The 26,896-nt window shown below is 37.7% G+C and overlaps 1 protein-coding gene across 1 annotated transcript in view; it reads left to right on the forward strand.

Annotated features, from left to right (window-relative positions):
• The window catches only part of LOC134670033 (alkaline phosphatase-like), a 59,579-nt gene that overhangs the window by 13,038 nt on the left and 19,645 nt on the right, over positions 1–26,896 (forward strand). The window contains exons 2-8 of the mRNA XM_063527701.1: positions 10,271–10,347; positions 12,332–12,505; positions 15,054–15,246; positions 17,512–17,675; positions 19,440–19,770; positions 24,418–24,623; positions 25,237–25,345. Of these exons, the coding sequence (XP_063383771.1) occupies positions 10,271–10,347; positions 12,332–12,505; positions 15,054–15,246; positions 17,512–17,675; positions 19,440–19,770; positions 24,418–24,623; positions 25,237–25,345 (1,254 nt within the window). The remainder of the gene's footprint in view (positions 1–10,270; positions 10,348–12,331; positions 12,506–15,053; positions 15,247–17,511; positions 17,676–19,439; positions 19,771–24,417; positions 24,624–25,236; positions 25,346–26,896) is intronic.

Raw genomic sequence — 26,896 nt, forward strand, 5'->3', positions numbered from 1 at the left:
TTAACTATGTAACCAAGATATTTAAGTTCTTTTTTGAAAAATGAACACTTGGGGAAGTTAATAGTAATGTTGGCTTGTACTAGCCTTTGGTAAACTTTATTAAGTAAAGTGATGTGTTCATCGAAAGTATTACTTATGATGATAATATCATCTAAGTAGGTAAATACTGAGTTATCAAGGTTTTCAGAAGGGAATAACGCATCCATAAAGCGTTGTTGGGTAGCAGGGGCATTAGTCAATCCAAAAGGCATTACGCGAAACATGTACATGCCTTTTGAGGGTACGTGGAAACTAGTTTTAGGTCTATCAGAGGGGCGTAGGGGTATTTCCCAAAATGCTTTTGCTATGTCTATCGATGATAGATATTTAGCATTTTTTAGATTATCTAAAATGTCAGAAATGAGTGGGAGTTTGTAGGCATCTTTGCGCGTAATCGAATTTAGTTTACGGCTGTCGATGCAAAAACGCCACGTTCCATCTTTTTTAGGAGTTATTATGACAGGGTTTAGCCATGGGCTTTCACAGGGTTCGATAACATTAAGCTTTAGCATTTCATCAACTTCTTTGCATAAAGCTTTTTGTTTCTCTGGAGAAAGCCTATAGCATCGCTGTTTGATTGGTGGATGGTCACCGGTATCTATGTGATGTTCAATGAGGTGGGTTCGTCCTAAGGGTTTGGTTTCTGTTGAAATATTTTTAAATTTTTCAATAATAGTATCTGAAATGAACTGTTGAGTTTCAGAAAGGTTGTCATAATTAGTGATGTGTTGGTCGCAGGTGGAAATAACTAGGGTATCTATATGTTTATCAGAATATGACGTTATGTCAGGTAATATGTGGGGAGCTATATTGAATTTTCTCCAAAAATTTGTGCCTAGAATCAAGGGTTGCTTTACAGTAGGGATAACATGAGCGGTAATAATAGCCACAATATTTTTGTACGAAATTGGTAGTTGAATTGTACCAATAGAGTATATAGGGTAGCCGTCGGCTACAGAGCCTACGACTTTATGGTCGTAATTTATGGTAAAATTGTGGGATAAGAGAATTTTATGGGAATTATTTCCGAAAATAGTTAAAGCACTGCCACTGTCTAAGAGGCCACATAAAGTTAAATTATTTGTCTGGATGTTGACATAAGGTCGTTCATCGTATGGATCTTGAGTGAAAAGTGCTGATGTAGTATTGTATGATGACATAAATAATTTAATGGTATCTAACCATTGGTTCCATTCTGTAGCAGTAGTTTTATTTAAGTTACTTTTCTCCTTTATGCGTTTTTTGGAAATTTATGGCAAACTGTACATTTTGCAAAAGTGACATTTTGTTTGCCACAGCGGAAGCATACTATATTTTTACTTGTACAAATATCTAAAGAATGATCGTTTGTTCTGCAACGCGGACAGGAGTAACGTAACGTAGAAGGTGGTGCTGTTACAGTATGGACCGGTTTATTAAATGGGAATGGTGGTATATACGGTTGGGAAGGGGGGGTATGGTTAGAATCTTGTTGAATGTTGGTATAGTTGCTAGAGCTATAAGTAGAGGTAGTATTACAGCTTTCGTACCATTTGCACGATTGGAATAATGTGTCTATAGACGTAACATCTGTAGGAACTAATCGGGAACTGTAATAAGGGCTCATGTTTCTACGGAGGATATCTATTTTTTGTTTTTCAGAAAGGGGTTCATGTAATTTGGAAAAGAGGGCTTCCATGGCTGAAAAATACATTATTATTCGTTCGTGTTGTTTTTGTTTACGGGAATGTATATTTTGTAGTAAGTTGTGGTCATGGTCATGCAATTCGAAATCTTTTAAGAATTGGGTTTTAAATGATTTCCAATCTGTAAGGGTTGTTTTCTTTGACCTATACCAATCTAAAGGAGTGCCTGATAAAAAATCGTATATATATTTGTGTAAGCGTTTGTCGTCAATGTTACGCGCAATTGCAAACTCTTCGATGTTTCGAATAAAATCATAAGGGCAACTATCACCTTTATAGTTGAATTTTTTAAAATCGCTTGGTTTTGCTTCAGAGAGGTTGGTTAATTTTCGAGCAAGTAGGTCTAAATTTGTGGAATCATCTATCAAAGAGGTTGCTGACGCGTAAGTTGACGTTGTTGTTGACGGTTGTGACATGTTAAATTTTGTTTGACATTTTGACAAAAAATCGCATATTTTCGAATAGTTGTCAATAATTTCTGGAGATAATTCAGTGGTAATATGGAGACGTTCTATTCTGTTATATAAATGAAATAAGAAAACCGCTATTCTATCGTGTTTCGCTTGGTTGGTGGTCGCAAGCTGTAGCTGAGAAGAAACTATTGTGAGGCATCTGCTAATTTCGGTGATATCCTGTTCAAGATCATATGGGCTGGAGAGATTCGAACACGGGTCCGCGAATAAATTTGGAGTGAGGAGCTGTCTTAAATCATCAGCCTGCGCGGTGGCTGGGAACTGAATGTTCCTGAGTTTGAGCTCATAGATGAGTTCAGGTTTATTTAATAGTGCTGGATTCATTGTTTATTAAAGTGGATACCTATTACGAAGAGAATAATTGATGTTATCAATATAAATAAAATATGTAGTTATTAAATTTTATTTTTTATTGAATCGAAAGGAGAAGTTTATTGTGATATTAGGCTTAGTTGTGTATATTTATTTAATCGGGTGAAGGATAAGCTATCGGATTATCTCCAACAGTACTGCCGTAAGTCAGGATTGGTTCGCACTTCAGTGACTCCAAGGAGTTTTAAAAACACTTAGGATTGAAACCAATTTGTGAGATTTCAGTGGAAATCTTGGATTGTGTAATTGTATGTGATAGATGTTTTGTGTAATCACTATGTTAAGAGTTTTGTTACGTGGCGCGACAAAAAGCGTAGGACGTTGGCATAATAGGGATTAGAAAATAGATATAGATAAATTGGTATAAGATGATGAATGATGATAGATGTATATGTAATTGGTTATTTAAGGGGGGAATTTTGGTTAAACGGTTGAGGATTAGATAAAAGGTTGGTTGTAAAATAGAAAATTAAATAAAATGATGTTAGGCCGAGAGATATTGCGAAAATTTGAGTTGGGTCGACTATAACCTTTTAGAATTTTGAAAAGATCTTAAAGCTAGCAATTACAAACAATATAAAAAAAAAATTGTTAGAAAAAGGAAAAATGTAGGACTGGAACAGCTGGTTGCGGTTGTTGGGTAGGAGCAGGTGCTGGCACGGAGGTACTGGAACGGGCTGCTCAGCGTCGTAGGGCGGGTGGGTGTCTTGTCAGGTCCGGGTTTGAGCACGTTGGTGGCGCCAGTGTGAGGGGGCAGGTAGAGGAGCCTCACAGGGATGATGGGAATGAAAAGGCAGGATCCAGAGCGATGAGGGGTATTTATTATTTAAATAAAAAGGCACCTGTAACAATACAGGTTACGTGTTAACAGATAGGTATGTATAAAAATACTTTCGTAATTCAGAAGGTTAGAAATCAAATAACTTACAATATGTGCCTTGGTGATGATGTAGATATATATCTGGAAGGTGTGCAGGGCCACAAAACGAGCACTGTACTGAACTGCACGCACTTATGAATTATTACGTTTACTAATAAAAATCACACTTAAACGGTCGTGTTTAGAAACTTGGGAAGTACAGTCCGTTAGATAAAATGATGTTTATCGATCAAAGTATGTGATCGAACTGAAAATAAAAATCATTGAATGGAATTTGGAATAGGATTTGAATTTCAAAAAGGAATTTAGAATTTGTATGGTGCCAGAAATAGTATGAAGGTCGATAGTGTAACGCTTCGTTACACGCACCGTTACAATTTAAGCTAGTTATTAATTTTATTTAGTAGTACTACTGTATATATGTATATTGTATGTAAATAAATGATTTTTCCGTTTATATTATAATGGTACAATTTTGGTATGATGATACATTTAAAAAAAAAACATACTAAGAAATAAAATGTGCTGTAACTCCCGCTAAACCTGCATGGAATACCACGCTTTACAAGCAAGTGTGATGAAATTTTGTACACCCCACAGGTACAGTCAACAGTATTTCGTAAGGCACATCAATAAAAAAATCGTATTTTTAATTTTAATCTTGTTGCATACTAAATTAGGATTAAGTAATTTCGTTTATTTGGGAAAGCAATGAAACAAAAGGTTTTAAGATTTACTTTATTTAGTTTCTGAAACGTCATAATTAGATTAAATGTGGCATTCCACGGAAAAAGGTACCTTATGGCGGCCGGTGCTTACGTCGCATGGCGCCGCAATAATATTGCAGTGGCGTTAATAATAGCGTAAGTGCCAACCGCCGTAACCTTTACCCGTGAGCCGTCACAAATGGGACTGTCTCCATTCATAAATAAATTTAATTAGGTATGTATGTACGACGTTCTCTAAAGCGTATGTTTGTAAAATGTAAATATTACCCCGATCCGAAGAATTAGCATTTATAATACAGGGTGTTTGGTACATCGTTTGCCAAATTAAAACGGCAGATAGGTTGAGTCATTTGCTATCTTCTCATGCCTAGAAAAACAAAATTGGCCATGGTTTTTTTTACTACTACGCAAGTAAAAATTTGAAATTTACGAAAAACTGGCATAGAAGTGAAAAAAAAATTGCGCCAAATCAAAAATTTCTAGGCCTGAGAAGATAGCAAATGACTCAACCTATCTGCCGTTTTAATTTGGCAAACAATGTACCAAACACTCTGTAAGTATAGGTATAAGTTTATCCCATTTTAACCTAAATTCAACCCATTTTACGTCACATTTTAAATTATACCAAGGAGAATCAAATGTTATTTAAATATTCAACATCAATTACTTTGGTCTGTAATTAAATTAAATATAATTAGACAGTGATTTTGACTGATTAGTAAGTTGTACTACTAATTGGATACAATTACATAATTTATTATGTACGCTTGTATTAATTGGAATAGCAGCTGATCATTATCAGCCTAGTTTCAATGTGCCTGTTGTGCATTTTCCATTACATGAACTCATGGTATAATAATAAACTCCGCCTGGTACTCTCTTCCCGTCTTTTCTAGGTCACCTGACTAACACAAGCCTACGTCATCATGCGACAGCGCTATATGATAATATGCGATAGCGCTATATATAGCGGCCATGTTATTGTGACGTAGGCTTGTGTCACTCTGGGAAGAGAAGACCATGTTTTATTAGACTATGCATGAACTGATGAAGTTTGCAAGGCGCTGTATTACGAGTTAAGGAGAAGGTAGTTAGCTACCTAATGTAAAATAGGCGTGGCCTTCAAAGTGTCAGTAAGTGCTGAGAACACTCTGGTTTTGAGGAAGTGACCACACTTGACCATCATTTTGTTTGTGCACATCCGATTAAAGGACGACTCACGTCACGTTAGACCGGGCCGTGTCCGGGCCGGAGCTTCCGGCGCTTACTTTTCTATGACATGACAGGCGAATACGTGATGCTTTCCGTAGAAAACGATGCGCTGGAAGCCCCTGGTCGGACACGGCCCGGTCTAACGTGAGTCATCCTTTACATTAATTTTTAGGGTTCCGTACCCAAAGGATAAAACGGGACCCTATTTACTAAGACTCTACTGTCCGTCCGTCTGTCACCAGGCTGTATCTCACGAACCGTGATAGCTAGACAGTTGAAATTTTCACAGATGATGTATTTCTGTTGCCGCTATAGGTAACAACAAATACTAAAAACAGAATAAAATAAAGATTTAAGTGGGGCTCCCATACAGCAAACGTGATTTTTGACCGAAGTTAAGCAACGTCGGGCGGGGTCAGTACTTGGATGGGTGACCGTTTTTTTTTGCCTTTTTTTGCATTATGGTACGGAACCCTTTGTGCGCGAGTCCTACTCGCACTTGCCCGGTTTTATTTCTAAATACTTACATACTCAAGATACAATACAAAACTTTTGTTAATCAAAAGTTAGGCTCACATCAGTTCATCGCGAACACAAAATCGACACAGATCGATTATACAGCCAGCCCATTTGTTTGTACACAAAAACTCCGCAACAGCACGTAACAGAGGTCAAGGTCACAAATGCATTCAGTTTCTAAACGCTCTGGTTACGTGAGGTTATGTCCGAAAGTGCGCGTGCGCGGTCAAGGGCACGAGTGTTTCAGGGTTCCGTTGGAAATGTAATGAATGGAACCCTTATTCCCGTAGTGCGCCATACTACGTTTTATTATTTTATATCTGATCTTTTTTTGACTTTGTTGTAATTGGGATGAGTTTCGTCTGTTTCAGCGAGCAATGAAATAAAATAAATGCTACTTGATTTGGTTTAATCAAACCGATCAAATCTAATTAGATTAAAACGAAGTGTGAAGTTTTCGCGGAAGGAAATGTGTCATCTAGCCTATTGTACGAGTATTATGCGAGGTTAAATTATAACCTCGTATAATACAATAGGCTAGATAATATTTTTTTCATTTATGGTACCTATCAATAGATCAGGTTCGTTTTTAGGATCAAATGTCTATATCGTCGGTGCGAATTAAAAAAAATCCATGTATATTTAAGTTACTTTTCAGAAGGCAAAAACACTGTTTATTTTCCTGTTTTTAATATTTTTGTAGCACTTGTATATATTTTTTAATAGATCAATGGTTTTTGATTTTACATGATACTCTCGAAGTAAATAAAGTTTAGTTTCGTAAATTTTTAAAGTATCAATTATTTTAACCAGAATTTTGCTACATAGCTACTTAAATTTGGTTCACATAAAATCGTCACGACCCTCAGCCTTGAGGAACCGTCTAAGAAGAGAAGAGAAAATCGTCATAGTGTGAAGTTTATACATAGCTATTTGTTGCCAAAGTAACGTAGCACGAGAGATGATACATAGCGAATTTTAAAATCAGTTTCCAAGAAGATAGTCAACACCGTATTTGAGTAATCCTAAAAATAACACTTTTTAGATACCTATTATATTTTTGTGACTTTTGCACGGAACCCTAGCTAGTTTTTTCAGAGCGGGCTGTTGTTCTCGATGGTTACCGAGCGCTCGCCAATGGACCCGTGCAACCCAATAAAATGAGAAAGATGTATAATCTCCCAAAAATACGCGGTTTATTTAACTATTTCTTTTCTACGATAGTAATTTTGCTTCCAAGAAACCGGAGTGACATAATATTTATTTTAGAAAAAAAAAATAACTTTCAACCGTATTAAAATCTACTTCAAATGTTAATTGTTAAAACTAGTCTGGGGGCCGATTTTTGAATTTCGATGGCTCGATTTCGTCACTCGAAAACCAAATTTTTGAAATACGAACCATAGGAATCTAGTGGTATTGACCACTCGATTTCAATTATATTAGTAGAATTTAAAGGCCTAGTAGTGGAGATATCATTTAACGATATACACGAAATCGAGTGATCGAATTTCAAAAATCGGCCCCCTGGTTCGGATATATGGAGGGCGACAAAAGTTAAAAAAAAACGCTAATTGAAAGTAAAATAATGTATGAAAATGATCACTTGACTTTTTCGTATTATATCTGTCATCTCGCTTATATTTTTAAGTGACTTCAAGGTTTCAAAAGGAGGAGGTTCTCAATGGGGTCGGCCGGTTGAAGTATTTTACAGATGGCGCCATCATAGCTTGCCCTAGAATTATATCAAATTTTTGTTTTTTTTTTGGAAATTTATGGCATGGATATGGCCTTTGAAGCCAAATCTCATAAAACAAAACTAGACAAAGGGACAAGCTATGATGGCGCCATCTTAAAACAAAACTAGAGAAAGGGGCAAAAGTAGGCGCGAAGGGATATCGTCTCATAGAAAACTTGAATTTCGCGCCTTTTTCTACTGACGAGATTTGCTTGACTATCTATAGTTGTCACTGATCTCAAGGTCGAGATATTCTGGTTTACTCGAGATGGTAACTCTCTCGCGCTCACTGACCAATGAGAATATTGCGTCCGGAACTGGGGCGAACGACAATATATCTGATGTCACGTGTCGCCGTCGTCTATAAACTTTTGTAATCATATTATTTTGTTTACTCGCGAGTCTTTCGTGTTTACGATGTTGTTATTGTAGCGATTATTTTTGCTTCATTGTGTGATCGCTTCAAGTTCAATAATGATTATAGGCCGATTCGGATATAGATATCACCAAGATACGATAACGATATGTTTAAGATCTAACTTGTCAAATTTGACATTTGCGCGAGTCTGGAGATACTCTTGAACAATTTCCACAGGATATGACTTAGAGATCCAATTCACATCTAATAGATATCTTACTCTATCTAACGTAAAAGTGACATTGGTTGCCCGAATCGCGCTGCAAAAGAGAACTAGTTGACATCTAAACTATAACGTATCTAGAATGGATCTAGTACGTGTCGTCTCTTGTGAATATCTTGAAGTTCGAATACGGCAGTATGTCGTTTTAGTAATACCTATCTTAACTGTTTAAGAGCCCATCAACGTGCCTACTAGGGCCACTGCTAAATAATCGTGATTATTTAAATTTAACGAAAGATATATAAAAACAGGGAGCCGCCACGTATACTGTATTTAGTATTTAAGTACCTTTTGAATACATCAAACTAGTATTTATGCTGCTGGATTCGTCAATCTATACATCTAAAGTTAAAACGGCCGTTTCTGTTTTGAGTTCATAGATCTATGAATCCAGCAACATAAAAAGTAGTTTGATGTGTGCAAAAGATACTTAAGTACAAAATACAATACGTAGCGGCTCCCCTTTTTAATAGTAATTTACGATACAAGTGCGGAAAAGAGGAAATTCGAAACGAGTGGTGATAAATTAAAACACGACCGAAGGGAGTGTTTTAAATCGACACGAGTTGCGAATTATCTATTCGTACGTGTATCGTAAAACGTTTTACAGTACATTATGGCCCTTTAAACTTTTGACATCGCACGAAAAGTGCTATTTTACGAACTAGTGCGGAAAAATAGGACCATATGTACTGTGAAAATCTTTTCTTAGTTTTAAAATTTTAATAATCACGATTATTTAGCAGTGGCGGTAGTGTGCACGTTGACGGGCTCTTAACCGTTGCTTGATTAAACTTTAACTAACACAAAATTATCATATTGCATTTTTAGTAATTGCTTACATGAATTTAAAAATATCTTGTTACGCAGTAACCACTCCTAACTATGAACTAACTAAAAACTATCAATGAACCTTATGACTGAAGACATACGGTTGTCTTTGCAATAAGATTCAAGTACAAAATATCAAACTGATCATCAGCTATTCAATGACGAATTGTTCGACAATTAACTCAACTTAAATAGTATAAACAGGACCTTATTACAAAAGGCATAAGGTCCACCGATGGACAGTAAATATTTAAGAGTATGGGCGAGGGTACCTATTGTCTTTATGGTTATACCCGTTAAAATTCAGAAACATAATGACGGTAATTAAATTGACAGCTGCAGTTGATGGTTACAAACGGAATGGTTCTTTTGACCCCGTTTGAAGCTTATAAAATACTTTGTGCGTTGCGACAGTCATTATAGGGGTGGCTACATTTCAATAACTACTTATGAAGAATCCGGAAAATGTGAAATCAGTCATTTATTTTATAGCCTAATCTTAAAGAAAGATTTGTAAGGTTGCGTCTATTTCAGTTCTTTGAATAAAAACGATTAAGTGCGAATCGGCCTCGCGTGCCAAGGATTCCGTACATTATACAATTTTTAACAATGTATATTTTTATGTGAAATTTACGTGAATGAAATGGCTTTAAAAACCCGTAGGGTCGGATCAAAAACTGATCTATAGGTTAAGAACTATTTTGTGTATTTTTTTCAAAATTTAGTTCCAGTAGTTTCGGACATAAAGGGGGAGGGGATGGTCGGACAGACGGACAGACAGACGCACGCGTGATCCTATAAGGGTTCCGTTTTTTCCTTTTGAGGCACGGAACCCTAAAACGGAATTAAATACAAGAGCTCTCGTCAATTAGTGATAAAAACCTGAGTTTACTTGGTGAATAAAACGTAACATAGAGAACGCTCCTGTCAATCGTCGGATAGGTAGGGGACCATAACATTAGGCAGTCGGGAGGCTCGTCGGGCACCCCCTTGTAAATCTGGGCCTATTACTAGGGGGTGCCCGAGCCTCCCGACTGCCCAATGGTCCCCTACCTCCCCTATTCCAAAAATAATTAAAAGACACAATAACTCCATATCTCAGGGTGCACCATTAGGATGAAACATTATTTTTATGTACGGTTTTTTTTTCAGATAACACAAATAAAGATTTCGATGAAAGAAACAAGTACCACTGGAGGCAACAGGCACAATGGACGTTGCGGTCAAAGGTAAATTTGACCATTTTTATATACATATATAAATAGAGAAAATATTTAAATTAGTTATAAGTACATAAAGTGGTACTGGTGTTCGACATGCTAATGCCCTCTCTATTGACAAAGACTTAAGTTTCAAGATGACATGTAAGTACCGCGTTGAGCACCAGCCGGCCTAGCCAAGGTTACCATCGCTATCGCTTCGACAACGAAAACTATTGTCTCTATCACACTTCCCTATTAGTGCGACAGTGACAGTTGCGTTTCGATCGCTACGGAGCGTAAGCGATCGGCATCTTGGCTACGCGGCCAGACCACCACCTTACATAATACAGGATGTGCTCCGTAATAAGAGCAAAAAATCAAACTTGAGCAAAAAAATCAAAGTTATTCCTTATTTAGGAGAAATTTTAATTTAAAGTCAAGTTTTGTAAGCAATGGATCACAAATTAGAATTTCTAAACCAAGAACATAGAAATCAAAAAAATGTGGAACTATATCACTAAATTTCCAACAATGAGAAAAATTGCCTTGTCAACCTTTCCTTAATCTTGACACCGCACCGACAAGCAGTTGATCAAACAACTGATTACCGGTGTCTAAAATTAAGGAAAGAAAGGAAAAATTAAGGAAGGAGAAGGCTTTCTTTATCAGTGCAGAATCTTTTTTTTAACCAGAAAATGCTCGGTATAAGGTGTGTAATTTTGAGCATAGGTAACTACAGTTAAAGAATTTAATTTCCCCTCTATGAGTCGCTTAAAAACTTCAAGCTCGGGTAAATGCATCTGTCAGATTATGCGGATTTGGTATTAAAGGAAAGGTAATAGGGTAGATATTTGCTAAGAGGGTCGAATGGATTTATCCGAGTTTAAGGTAAAGCAATATCTATTATATCGTACCTTGTCACAGTGACAATCAATATAAAAGTCGCTAGGGACCTAATACTATTAATACGCCTAAGGCAGGCCACAGGTGACACTCGCGCGGGCAGCTTTCTCGCGCAAAGATTGGCCATAGCAATCCAGCGCGGGAACGCTGCCTGCGTGATGGGCACCTTACCAAGGGCGCAAAATTTTGATAGGTATTTTAAATTTTTACCTTAAGTTTTTAGTTGTTTTTATTTTAGTTTTGTATTCATTTTATAACACTTAGGGCCACTTGCACCATCCCCCTAACTCGAGGTTACGCGGTTAAACCGTTAACACAGTGTCAAATTGTACTGATAACCATGGTGACTCCAGGCTTATTCGGTTAACCCCGGGTTAGTGGAATGGTGCAAGTGGCGCTTATTTTACAATAAATGAGTTTTCCACCCCTCTTGTTACTGTGACAAGGTACAAAACAGTACGGAAATTCAATTCCTTGACCGTACAATACATTATGATGATATACATTTTTTGACAAGGTGACTACTAGAGTACTGCGGTATCATTTTTCAAACAATTTTATCACTGTCACTTTATCACACATTGCTGTTTGATTTGGTGAGCATGTTTACCTGAGTAAGGACATAAGACCTCAGTAAAGAATTAAGACAGCAAAAGATCGCAGAATGAGATTAGAAACGAATTCATTAGAGAAGTTGTTTATTTCATAACTTTACAGCTTACACACTTACAAAAAAGTGAAACTATGATGACTAAAGGATGGCTCACGTTAGATAGGGCCGTGTCCGGGCCGGAGATCCCGGCGCTTACTTTGCTATGACATCACAGGCGATCACGTAATGCTTTCCATAGAAAACGATGCGCCGGAAGCTCCGACCCGGACACGGCCCAGTCATCCTTTACGCTAGACCGGACCGGGCCGGAGCTTTCGGCGATTCGTTTTCTATAGAAAGCACCACGTGATCATCGATCAGCCGTCACGGACACGGCCCGGAATAGCGTAAGTCATTCTTTAAGCATCAAGGAAGCTAAAAGAGTCACTGCCCTGTCAATTTTTTTTATTTTTTGTGTACATTGAAAAGTTAAATGGCATTTCTCGAAAATTCCAGCTCGCAGCGCCCCTCAACACCAACGTAGCAAAGAACGTGATACTATTCCTGGGTGATGGCATGAGTGTGACCACACTAGCTGCCACCAGGGCGTACCTTGGGCAAAAGTATGGCCACCTCGGCGAGGAGATCAAGTTGAGCTTCGAGATGTTCCCTTATACTGGATTATCTAAGGTAATTCTTTAAGATTAAGATCCACTTCACATAAACTAAGAGGTCAACATGGTAAAACTTGGCTTGAATTAAGGTCATCTAAGCTCTTTTAACATATTATCATAGACTGATTGTGGGAAATTTAGAATTTCCTGACAAAATTCCTGATTTCCGAATATTTTTCCTGGCATTCATATTGTTGACGACGACAGGGGGCTAGCTAATTTAAGTTTTATTAAATTTATTATTTGTATTAATTAAACTACATAAAAAAATCTATCGATTGAAAAAAATCCTGACGTTTTCGTGTTTCGTCCCCATTTCTGACAAAAGGCCATACTTCCTGACATGTCAGGAAAATTCCTGTCATCTGGTAACCCTAATTGTGGGCGATTACTTAAGTGTGACCACTGCACTGTAGCAGCCACCAGGGTATACCTCGGGAACAAGTACGGCCACCTTGGGGAAGATATAAAGTTGAACTTCGAGATGTTCCCTTACACTGGGTTATCTAAGGTAATTCCTTCTACTCCAACGGCCCGATTCGAAGTTTAAGATCAAATATTACGTCTAGAACCGATATGGATTAGATATGTCAGTGTCAAAAGTGACGTTTTCGTTTGAAGAAACGTATCTAGCCGTAATATTTGACGTATCTGAAAGTTCGAATCGGGGCGTCAGTCACTGTGCACATTAAACAATCAAAACCAAATGAACATCTTTAGGTATCATTCGAAATCATCATTTTATAAGTCAATATTACCAGCTACAGGAAACAACTTAAAATTTGCACCAAATTACTTTGCCACTCTTGTGGATAAAATTCAACTTTCTTATCAATTTTTTAACAACCAAGAGAGCCTTTACGAGCTTATGTGGTGAAAAATAAAATACACCTAGCAACAAAATCCCCCGTTTTAATTATGTCACCTGTTTGACCTCATTTAAACGAACCACAGGTGTATATGTCAAACGTCAAAGGATCAAATTATCCTGCTAAATATGAGACAAGCATTATTCTACTCTGTACAACAGGGAATAATCGTCGCAATTAATTTAGCCCGTAATCATTATCGTGCTATTTTATTTCAAACCTTGGTACAGGTAAATAAAAATTATGTTTGCTTATTATACCGGGTGTGGCCTGTAACATGAGCAAATAATTAAAACATAGATTGTACTCCTCAAACGGTGACACTTTTGTTTAACAACTTTTAAAAATTATGAAGTATTTAGACTCCCTATTTTTCATACAAAATAAATATTATCTTCAATGGACGCCATCGCCACGCCATATCATTTTGATTGACGTTGCTTGTCACGCCTTAATCATAACAAAATTTGCAATACATTGCGTCTTAGAATAAACTTTAAAGTGTATTAAAAATCAAACCACAAGTTATTTTTAAAAGTCGCTGAACAAATGTTGGTTAGTATGAGGAGTACAGCCTACAGTTTAGTTTTTGCTCGTATTACAGGCCACACCCGGCATGTCTTATGTCGGTATGTCGAATCGCGATGTATTAACTGAGTACACTCCAATTTGTGGGACCATTCATCAATTTATATTAAGTTGTACGTACGAGTATCTCCTGATGAAATTGGGTCATGTTCATATGTAATTATTAAACCCTTTGATTAAGCACTTATGTAATCTTGGAAACATATATATGACCGAATATCTTCATGATTATGATCGTAAAATCTTGTTGCATGATATATTTCTGTATTAACCTGAAGACTCACGAACATTCACGTCACGTCACGTCACGTCACGTCACGTCACGTAGTCTTTTCGTTGTGACGTGAAAATTACATCACGGCTTTGTATCGGTTGCCGTCGTATTATGATGTTGAAAATTAAAACTTGTAATGGCTGGTTAATATAAAAAAAATGCGTTAAAAATATGAACAATAAAGAAAATCTTTCCATCGTGATTTGTGACTCAGATTTTGGTCGCAACTCATCGGCGTGAGATGATGATGATTGATATAAACTATCCTATGTCATTTATCGGGCCTCAAACTGTCTCCATACTAGGGAATGCAATAACCGGCCAAACTTCATAACCGGTTACGGTTATGCTCGAAAAATAACTGAATATAATTCGGTTAGTAACCGATTATAACCGATATTCGGTTATTAAAAGTAACCGGTTATTCGAGTTTCCAATATTCGGTTATGAAATTTTGTCAAAATATTCGGTTATAACCGAATATTTCGGTTACGGTTATAACCGATTTACATTCCCTACTCCATAGGTACCAAATTTCATTTAAATCGGTTCAAAACGCTTCATAGGTTTATGCATGAATTGGTAACAGACAGAGTTACTGGAGTTAAATCATGAAAAGTCTGCAGCGATTTTGATACCATACTCAGTGCAAGTGTTATTTATACGTCATAATTTCATAGAAGTTTGACGTTTAAAATAACACTTGCAATGCGTATGTTATCAAAGTCGCTGCAGACCTTTCTTGTTCTAACTCTATGCATTTATAATTATTACTAAGTACGGATACTACGGATACAGAAAATCACTCGCTAATAATTTAATTTTAATTCCAGACATACTGCGTAGACCACAACGTAGCAGACTCCGCATGCAGCGGCACAGCCTACCTGTCTGGCGTGAAGGCCAACAGTGGGACTGTGGGCCTCAGCGCGGCGGTCAAACGGGGGGACTGTGTTGGGCAGTTGTCTGGGAACCATTCGGTCACTGGGCTCATGGACTGGGCACAGAAGGCTGGGAAAAGCACAGGTAAATAAAGTCCAACAGTGGGACTGTGGGCCTCAGCGCTGCGGTCAAACGGGGGGACTGTGTTGGGCAGTTGTCTGGGAACCATTCGGTCACTGGGCTCATGGACTGGGCACAGAAGGCTGGGAAAAACACAGGTACATATAGTCCCAACTATGGGACTGTGGCCTTCAGTGCTGCCGTCAAACGGGAGGACTGTGTTGGGCAGTTGTCTGGGAACCATTCGGTCACTGGGCTCATGGACTGGGCACAGAAGGCTGGGAAAAGCACAGGTACATAATATAGTCCCAACTGTGGGACTGTGGGCTTCAGTGCTGCCGTCAAACGGGGGGACTGTGTTGGGCAGTTGTCTGGGAACCATTCGGTCACTGGGCTCATGGACTGGGCACAGAAGGCTGGGAAAAGCACAGATACATATAGTCCCAACTGTGGGACTGTGGGCTCCAGTGCTGCCGTCAAACGGGGGGATGTGTTGTGCAGTTGTATAGAAACCATTCAGTGCTGGGCACAGAAGGCTAGGAAAAGTACACGTATATTATAAATAAATAAATAAATATTATAGGACATTCTTACACAGATTGACTAAGTCCCACAGTAAGCTCAAGAAGGCTTGTGTTATGCGTACTTAGACAACGATATATTTAATATATAAATACTTAAATACATAGAAAACAACCATGACTCAGGAACAAATATCTGTGTCACCACACAAATAAATGCCCTTACTGAGATTCGAACCCAGGACCATCGGCTTCACAGGCAGGGTCACTACCCACTTACTGGAATCAGTTATGTAACGCTGCCATACATGACCCAAAATTTTTTTATTAAGCTATGAGCTTCATCACATCTGATATTTGAGTAATTCTAAGCATTTCTAGCCTGGAGTGGGGGGGAGGGTGGGGTACAAAGACGGCCGCCACCCGTCATCTTTAAAAAAAATCTATTCTGATCCTGGTGGGTACTAGGGCAAGTTTGGTATCATTTTCGTATAAACCAAAGACGTAGAATTCATTGCTGATATTTGTTTTTTACAGTTTCATAGTAATTTTACAAGAAAAACGTAAAAAGGTGAAAAATTTGGTTGGAGATTTTTGCTACGCGGAGCCGAAACTACAAAAGATAGAAAGTTGAAATTTGCACACTAGATTACATTTATAAAGTGTACAAGAGATAAGAAGCGATTTTGAGAGATTCAACCCCTAAGGGGGTTAAAAAGGGGATGAAAGTTTGTATGGGGTTGAAGTTTTATTTTAAGCTAGGAATTTGAAACTTCGTAAAACGATATATTATTAAAATAAAAGAAAACTAATTTCAGCGTTTTTGAAAATTCATCCCCTAAGGTGGTGAAAAAGGGGTTGAAAGTTTGTATGGATATCAAAAAAATTTTCGAACGCGGGACTTGAATCTTTGTATTTGGGGATATTATTAAAAGACAGGAAAAGTAATTTCAGCGTTTTGTAAAATTCATACCCTAACAGGGTTAAAAAGGGGTTGAAAGTTTGAATCCATTACAAATCCGAGTAGACACACATTTCTTATTGCCTCCCAGGCTTGAAATGCTTAGAATTACTCAAGGAACATATGTGATGAAGCTCATAGCTTAATAAAAAAATTTTGGGTCAACTTTATAACTGCTTCCGCTAACTAGGCCAGACCGGTCGTCAAATTCCGGCAAACTAATTTGTTAGTAGAAAAAAAATCGGTTAATAGGGAGTTCCAACCAGCGTGGGCAATCTTCATGGTCGTATCAAAATAAGATTGAAACCATAACAAGTTTTAAAATGTGCTTAAATGCTTTCATTTTAGCCTAATTAAATGTTTTTAATTTCTGAGAGCAATTATGGTAAGGAGTAAGGTGAGTCTTTAATTATGCTTTATTTAAATTATACATTAATTAAAGTATGAAGCATGGTTATACGCAGTGCAACTTCTATTTAATATATTTATATATTCATATAATATTCGTTTTCAAAAAAATCAAGATTGATGATTTTATAATTTGATTTTAGTGATTGATTTTTCAATACTTTTATTTAAAAAGAAACAAAGATTAGTTGTTTTATTCGGATTAGTTGTTGTGAATACTTTACAAAGTTATAAATTGTTATAATGAATTAATCAATAAGAAAAATTTATTTCTTTATTCTGAATAATAATTATTGCGTCGAACATTGAATTGCTTAATAATTAAAATTATGTGCATGGTTATCAAAAAATAAAATAAATATTGAAGATAAGCATATAGATAATAATATTTTTTATCAGGGGTTGTCACCACGACGCGTGTGACCCACGCTACCCCGGCAGCCTCTTACGCGCACTCAGCTGACCGGCGTTGGGAGGCCGACACAGACCTACCGAGGTACGGGCCTCGCTGTGAAGATATAGCTACGCAGCTGGTGAGAGGGAAAGTCGGGAAGAATATTGATGTAAGTCTTAGTGTACACTCAGTTGACAGGCGGGAAGAGGCCGACACAGACCTTCGGAGATACGGGCCTCACTATGGCCTCGTAGCTACGCAGCTAGTGAGAAAAAAGTCGGAGAGAATATTGATGTAAGTATTGATGAATGTGTATTTTACATACACTTAATTAATCGGCGTTGGGAGGCCAACACATGCCTTCCAAGATACGGGCCACGCTGTGAAGACATAGCTATGCATCTAGCGAGAGAGAAAGTTGGTAAGAAAATTGATGTAGGGAAGTATACTAATTTAGTGAGATCTATCTAGGTGAATATAAGATTTATTCCCAACCAGTTGATCGGCGTTAGGAGGCCCACATACTAACTAACTTGATGTTCATTTATGGGTATCAACGTGACAACGCATGCAGCTGGGAATTATTTCCTATTTGGACTCAGCCCATACCTGAAGTAATTCTTCATTTTCGTTTGTCTTTTGTTTACAACCGATTATAAAGAGTTTTTATGATAATGATAATCATTACAGCAGCTGTCAGCAGGTTTAAGGTTTAAAAAAACATTTTTTTCCTCTTGCCAAGTGCGGTTTTTTCAGGTTCATCGAACTTTTAATGCTTTATTGTCCATTTTGTGTACTGTTTGCTTGATCCTCATTTATTAGTTTCTCTAAGTCCTAAACAACCAGATACTACGACAAACATAGTAGTTCGAACGAATAGCAATTACATAGTGACGCATCGCTCGTTTTAGAAAAGGTCACAGACAAAACATCCTCCAGACTGAGCATAGTCTCGCTACCCCCTCTGCCACGCATAGTCGCGCTACCCCCTCTGCCACGTATACGATAATTTTACTCCATGTTCGAGTCGAAAGTGTCTTTGTACGCACCAATCACGGCACGGGACTTCGCTCACGTCGTCCCGCGCACCCCCGCATTTTTGGCATCATCGGTTGCATGAAATAATTGCTCTAAACTCGGTCTAGAGGATTCCTAGTCTATGGAATAGGTCGACACTCTTGTCACTCAAGTTTGCAATTTATTTTTACATGGAGACTTTCCAATTATTCCGTAGCTGAGTTTTTCAGTGAAACAGCAAAATTAGACAAACTAAACATTATCTTGATATTCTACTGACGGGAGGCTGATATCTTGGAATATATGTATCTGTTTCTCATTTAAAATAAGTAGGTATTTAAAAATAAAGATTGATAAGACCTGTGAGTACCTATTTAGTAACTGGAGACGCCTTGGCTGTCATTTTCTGTACAAAACAATCTGCCGATTTTTGCGGGGAAGGGGCACGTCAAGTGTATAGCTATTTGTATGTAACGTACAAATAGCCATGTCAGGTAAACGTCACCCGTACAAAAGTTTGCACAATTGTGCAAGGTTTTCGGCAGAGGGGTAAGCTCTTAAAGGCGACTCCAGTTATTAAATGCTCTAAGGGTAAGTCATTAAAAACAGGAATAGTGCGAGTCATACCTACTCGCATTCAAAAAGTTGTAATATAAAAGATGGAGCAATGGATACTAAGGAAAACCTACACAAAAAAATACAGGATTTTTAACTTCATCGAAAAAGCAGCAATTGCAGTTTCAGCAGTCAAAAACAAATGGATAAATGAGAAAATAGAAAAATACTCGTGTACGGAATTTCCTTCCGGTACACAAAAAAGATGAAAAAGTCAGATTTCTGGAACATCCCTTGCTTATAGGTATATAATTATTTTTTAAATACTTCATAATCACTAAAATATATAACCATCTTCCAGGTGGTCCTAGGCGGAGGCCGACAAAACTTCCTCCCCCACACCAAAAAGGACATTGAAGGCCACACCGGCTACAGAAAAGACGGGAAAGACCTCATCGCCGAATGGCTCGACACGAAGAAAAAACTCGGACGCAACGCAAAATACGTTTACACTAAGAAGGGACTTCTCAATATCAGACCCAGTGTGGATAGTGTGCTGGGTCTGTTCTCGCCGAGCCATATGCCGTATCATCTGGAGGCTGATGAAGATGATCCCAGCTTGGCAGAGATGACACAGAAAGCGATACAAATACTGTCGAGGAATGAAAATGGGTTCTTCTTGTTTGTCGAAGGTGTGTATTTGGTAAATATATACCGTAAAACGGGGTGAGTAGGTTTCGCGGGGAGAGTTGGGTTATGAATGGGGAGAGAAGGTGAGAGAGGGGGGTGAGAAGGGATTTTAAGGCTACTGACAAAAATAATGTATTCCAATTTAAAATGGGGCTATAGTAATACGCATAATAAAAAACAATCGATCCAACAATCTTCCAAAATCACCTTTGTATGAAAAACCCGCTCACCCCAAATACGAGGCATTACTGGGTGAGGTGGGTTTTCCTCTTTAGCGTCAAAGTTATGAAATGGAACTAAGTATCCAAAATAAAATACAAACGTCCGAACCATTTATTATATACACCTTTCAGTTTTCACATGTAAAAATAAAATTTTATCGAGGTTTGAAAGTCAAATTTCACCCAACTCACCCCATTTTACGGTACTCGTCTAATATAATACCTATCTGTACGGATATGATAGTCGTTCTTATTGTCTACGCGACAGCGTGATAAAACGGTATAAACGGTACGTCACTTATAATCACGCTGTTTAAAAGTGACATTTATTTTGTCACGTGGATAAAACCATCCATATTACGACAGCTGAGAAATAAATAAAATAATGTTATAATTTTTTATCCGAGTGAATCTCCGTCAAGAATAAGTAAAGCAACATTTTTACTTAAGGATTGATACTACCAACTGCTTCAGACTTAACTTACACAACCATTCTATGAATTCTTTCGAAGTAGGTACCTACCTATTGATAGATATCTGACATTTTTCTTTAGATTCTAGCTTGCTATTCCGCTCTGCATCGATTTTGTGTTTAATCCTCTAAATTTAAAAAATAAGGTGCACAATTTGTCGTTGTCGTTGCATAGCAATATCTACTAAACTGGCAGCTGTTAGGGCTAAGATGAACGGCTCTTTATCATTTTGTCACCATGCCTGTCACGTTCTAACAAATATGTAAGTGCGAAAGTGACGCATGACATGACAGGTGATAAACATGCGACAGTGATACCGCTTCTAGCCAACTTTATTGTCACGCGTGCTATAGAGTATTAATGGCTCCTCTACTCTACACGATGGGCCAGCGCCGGCCACTCCAAGGGACGCAGCCATGCGGTAGAATGATATTATAGCAATATCACTTGCTCCCTCTAACGCATAAATGCGTCCCTTGAAGTGGCCGGCGCTGGCCCATCGTGTAGAGAAGCCATAAGACCAAGTAAGTTCAGCCTGGCCAGCCACATTAGGGCTCACGCTAGACAACGTCACAGAATAAATAATAGTACTAGGTACAGAAGACTCACTCTCTAACAAAACGCGTCTGTCACGATCAGCACAGATATGGCCGCTAGGTGGCGACAGCGCCACGCGCGGCTTATGGCAAACCCCAAAATTGGGGTCGAACGGATGGGCTTTTAGCTACCTGTAGCAAAGCGACGAAATCGCGGAGTGAACCGCACCTGACAACGTCCATAATGTTTACTTACAGTGTTGCCAACTCGGATTTTGAAAAAATGCTAGACTAATGTCTCGATTATGCCAAAATTATGCCAAAGTTTTTTGGAATATGCTAAAAAAAAAATGCTAAAATGTCAGCTTGAAATTAGATACTTAAAACACATACATTTTTCAAATTTGCCGCCTTTTTCTACTGACAAGATCTGCTTGACCAACTTTATATAGTCCGTCGACGTCCATCCGTCCACAAAAGTCAAAATTCATATGAAAATATGAACCACATAAGGCGACAGCGCATATTGTTGCTGCCAAGTTGGTGCAAACTTGGCTTAGATTAAATTATGCTAAAAAACATGCCAGATGCTAAATGGAAAATTTTGGTGCCAAAGCAAGTGAAAATATGCCAGATCTGGCATCAATTATGCCAAGTTGGCAACACTGTTTATTTAGGGTCGCCGTCATCGAAAACGATGAGGAGGACTATAAGAAGCAGTTTCTACTGTAATTACCCCGCTTTTGAAGTTATCCGAATACACCTTATTTACCTTAATTAAATATGATATCCCTGACTATATATCAAACTTCATAAGCAGTATTCAATTGTTTCAGTAAGGCAGGTATAATTAAACTATATAAATCTAAAGCATATTTGGTATCAGGTATGAGGTAGCTTTCAACTACAAACATAATTTACCTACTCGTTCACATTGGGCCCGATTCGGATTTTGAAATAGACATCTATTAGATATCTTTTAGACATCACCAAGATACTATAACGATATGTTTAAGATCTAACCTGTTAAATTTGACATTTGCGCGATTCTGGAGATACTCTTGAACGATTTCCACAGGATATGACTTAAAGATCCAATTCACATCTAATAGGTATCTTACTCTATCTAACGTAAAAGAGACATTGGTTGCCCGAATTGCGCTGCAAAAGAGAACTAGTTGATATCTAAACTATAACGTATCTAGAATGGATCTAGTACGTGTCGTCTCTTGTGAATATCTTGAAGTTCGAATAAGGCAGATTGTTACGAGTATTAGAATATATTCAATATTCAAAGGTTACCCCCAAACCAAGTACAAACAGTATTCAATATCTTATGTCACTATCACTTTAACATAATATAATTTTCCTACGTAAACATGACATTTTCTCTTTATTTTATCGTTTCTGAGTAATTTTCGTAATAAGGCAAATATGTAATTGATGCTTCTGCGTGGGTTTTCTTTTAGTTGATGTTCCCTCCATATCTAATAAAATAAATATGTGAAATTTTAAGCGTTTGTTTATTACGGTATGGGAAAAGTTTATAAATACAGGGTTGTGAGCTAGAACACTCCGTCATCCACATACGACATTCTAAATCCCAAAAGGCATAGTCCTAACTTATTTAGCAGGAAGGCAGCGGTGCGAGATCAGTATCACAACAATTACTCATATCGGACTACGGATGTCGGGGTAATCGATGAACGTACAAACGTACATAGAAAAAAAAATAGCCTTAACCGAATACAGGAGGAGGTCCTTCTATGAAATTGAAGTCGGTTAAAAAACAGGATTTGCATCAAACATGCAAATGTTTTAATCAAAATAATATATTGTCATCCTTGCCACCGTTTGTATGTTAATTTTAAATGGTACACTAAAAAAAACTTCTTAATTTAAAGCCTTCCATGTAAAACAATGTAGTATTATTATTCCGAATAATATTCTTAAATTCAGATTTTCTAGTTTTCCTCTATCTAAGATACTTACTAATACTTGTTTGGTTGAAATACAATTTAGTCTTATTTCATTACGCAGTGTTTCTATCAAGTAAATACATTCTGTTCTCTCAGTGTAAAACAGCAATTCTGCTCATTTAAAATAATATATGTATAATATAGCTATTATTACACATTTAATATACAACATCCCACGCGTTTTGCAACGTCGTAGTTAGCATAAGTTGGTATAAATTTTACGCTCTTATTACGTACTCCAACTTTGTTAGACGAACAATAAGCGTTAAAATTTAAGTCGTAATTAAATGCTTGTTTCTAATTACGCTCTTAGGTGTGAAGCTTAAATGACAGGCAATTCTGGAAAATTCGACCAAAGTAGGGTAATAATTATAATAATGCTGGAAAACAGTTTTGGTTTGTCATTGTTAAATTGACGGTAAAGCCATGAAATAAATACGGAGGGAAGATTAGCTCACAGCATCCTCAAAAATATTAGAACAGTAAAATTCCTATAATTAATAATGCCCATTCTGAGCTTAAGAGTGTAATTAGGTAGTCAAAGACGGAGAGAAAAGGGCGGGAGAATAGAAATCACCTTCAAAGAAAGTCCCAACAACAATCTTGCGCTGGACGGTATCCTCTCGGGTCACAGGTGCAACGTTAGAACCGATCTGCCGTATTCGAACTTCAAGATATTCACAAGAGACGACACGTACTAGATCCATTCTAGATACGTTATAGTTTAGATATCAACTAGTTCTCTTTTGCAGCACAATTCGGGCAACCAATGTCGTTACGTTAGATAGAATAAGATATCATTAGATGTGAATTGGATCTCTAAGTCATATCCTGTGGAAATCGTTCAAGAGTATCTCCAGAATTGCGCAAATGTCAAATTTGACAGGTTAGAACTTAAACATATCGTTATCGTATCTTGGTGATGTCTAAAAGATGTCTAATAGATGTCTATTTCAAAATCCGAATCGGGCCCGATGGAAATTTTTCTTTTTGACATTGATAAGCTTTTGAGATGACTAATGGGCGGCTGACGGGTACAAGACACGTCAAAATTATGTCGAACGATATACGTAATATGGATATGACTACAATTGGTTTAAAATAAGAGAACATGATTGCAATGCAAAGAAACTATAGAATTTTATTGTTGAAGTATATAATTTTTTTTTCAGTCCATTACCTACTTTTATAGTTCACTATCTACTTATATAGGGAAAGCGACCTCTCTACATCTACAGATGTAAGAGGTACGTATTCAAAAAGTGATACTTCACCATTATTTGGGATTTACTGATATAAAAAAATGCAAATATTTTTATACATATATATTACTCGTAATTTTATAAAAGTCTTATCCATATTATGCTTTTGTCACCAAATTGCATCCGTCAGTCGCCCATTCTTGAGACCTAAATTTAAAAGAATCTTCCTTTATTATAGGAGGCAGAATAGACACCGCCCACCACGAGACCAAGGCTCAAAAAGCATTAGACGAGACGGTTGAGCTGGCGAAGGCAGTGGAAGCTGCTCTCAGGATGGTGAACATTGAGGAAACGCTGGTGGTGGTCACCTCAGACCATAGCCATACTATGACATACAGTGGCTACAGCAAGCGGGGATCCGACATACTTGGGTTCAGTAATAGGGTTAGTATTATTCATGTTAGGTACCTGTCGTGATTGTTTCACCGGATGGTCTCATTAGAAGATCAGCGCTGGAAGTTGCCACTGTTGCCAGCAACTTGCTGAGGTGAGGCCATTTCATGGCACTTTATCCTTTTTTATTTTTCTCTACTTGTACCTATAATTTTCTTTTTTGTGAATAAAAATAATTCTATTCTATTCTATTCTATTGTAATTTCGTAGAAGTAGCTACGTAATAGGTAAGTAAGTACGAGTATTGTATTGTCTTGTACACTTCGTAGTTTAAGTACAACTTTGAGTACAGGTCTAGTGCATAATTTTCCATCGTATTTTCACGGGAACGTTCGAACGTGTCTTGCTATTTCAGTCAGTCTCGGCACAAAATGTACTGATGTTGACTGAAATAGCATGACAAATACGAACGTTTCCGAGAAAATACGACGGAAAATAATTACCTTGTGATAATACAATCATAAATTCTACCACTATTTATTATAAGACTCCGCGACGTCCGCGACATCATTATCGTCATTTTAGTGATTAATAACTAATATGTAGCACTGACAACTATTTATTAATAGATAACTATTTATTAATAGATGATACCTTATTCCAGATAAACGCATCGGATCACCAGCCATTCACGACCCTAAGCTACGCTACGGGGCCAGGGCACAAGCAAGGCCACGCCTCCCAAAGATACGACCTCACGTCTGACGATCTCAGTAAGTCTATCTAATAATGAACCTCCACCCTTAGAGCATTTAATAATTGGAGCCGCTTTTAAGCGCCTACCCCTCTAACGGAAAACTTGCACAATTGTGCAAACTTTTGTATGGACGGTACATACATACAAATCATGTAGAAATAGCAACACATTTGACGTGCCCTCCCCCGCAAAAATCGGCAGACTGTGGGCCCGATTCGGAATTTGAAATACACATCTATTAGATATCTTTAAGACATCACCAAGATACTATAACGATATGTTTAACACGTTCGCGGACGCCCAGTCACACCAGTTGGACACCTAAATTTTGTATGAAAATATTGGGACTGTTATAGCATTCCTGTCACTACAAATATATCTTTTAGGTTTGTATATGACGCGTAATGCTATGCAAGGCGAATGCTATGCAATCCGCGTCAATATGAAGTATATTTTTTATACGCTATGTGACAACAAATGCTATACAATTCGGATGCATAAGCATGTCTGTCACATGACGTAGTCAAGATGGGATTTTATATGACATCGCATGTTATAGCATTCATACATCGTGCTCGATGGCTGAGACTTCTGACTTCCTAAGGGCGCGATTTTTGCTCTAAAGACTCATTTGCTGACCTCTTCAAACAATTTTCTTCTTCTGTTTTGTTCCCTCTTTGCTTATCATTGTAATATTGAGTCCATCTCATACATGCCCCATGCCAAGCACGTTCGCTGTTCATTCGACCTCAAATTATGTGATACTACCTACAAATAATGCGTTGGAGACCGGCTCTAATCTAAAGGCCCAGTCATGGGTCTCATAGCATGTTGTAGAGAGCCGAGTTGCAATGTTGAGCTCTCTTAAAATGAGAGGTTTGTTCTTCTAGCTGTCCAAGGTATACGCAGCATTTTACGCCAACACTACTTCTCAAAAGTGTCAATATGTACCGCATTACACTTTTTCAGTTCCCTGTAACGCACCGCCGCGTTAAGTTCTGGACGTAAAGCGTCCACCACTTTTCCTGCCAAGCGATGATTCACCCAACTTTATATTCTTTTTCGGATGCATCTGCACCAAATACAAGGCATGAAATATACACAGAATGATACCACAAATGCGTGTCATAAGGTGCTTACCTTGTGGGAGGTGATCATCGAGCGCCAACAGGCTATAATTCACAATTATATGACCAAAACTATGACTAGTAACGTAATTATTTCAATAATAGGTGTTATGTCCTCTTATTTTATATTAGGTGAGTGAGGATATGGAATTAAATACAAATTATTCTGCCAGCCGGTGCGCTCCCAACAATACGGCTCTCTCCGTAATGGCGGACCTCCAGTGTTGCCAACGCAACCGCGCTCCTTTATTCCAAGACACCACATCTCTCCCTTTTTTAACAAATTGAAAGATAATTAAAACTCTAAATGTATTACAAATATTTCACAGCCAATAACCAAGAAATATAATCTACACAAGAACATATGTTTCACAATTAGTAAAACAAGGAATATAATTCACAAACTATATGCTTCACAGCCAAGACATGAAATATAATCT

The sequence above is a fragment of the Cydia fagiglandana genome, chromosome 13, assembly GCF_963556715.1.
Source record: "Cydia fagiglandana chromosome 13, ilCydFagi1.1, whole genome shotgun sequence".
Lineage (NCBI taxonomy): Eukaryota > Metazoa > Arthropoda > Insecta > Lepidoptera > Tortricidae > Cydia > Cydia fagiglandana.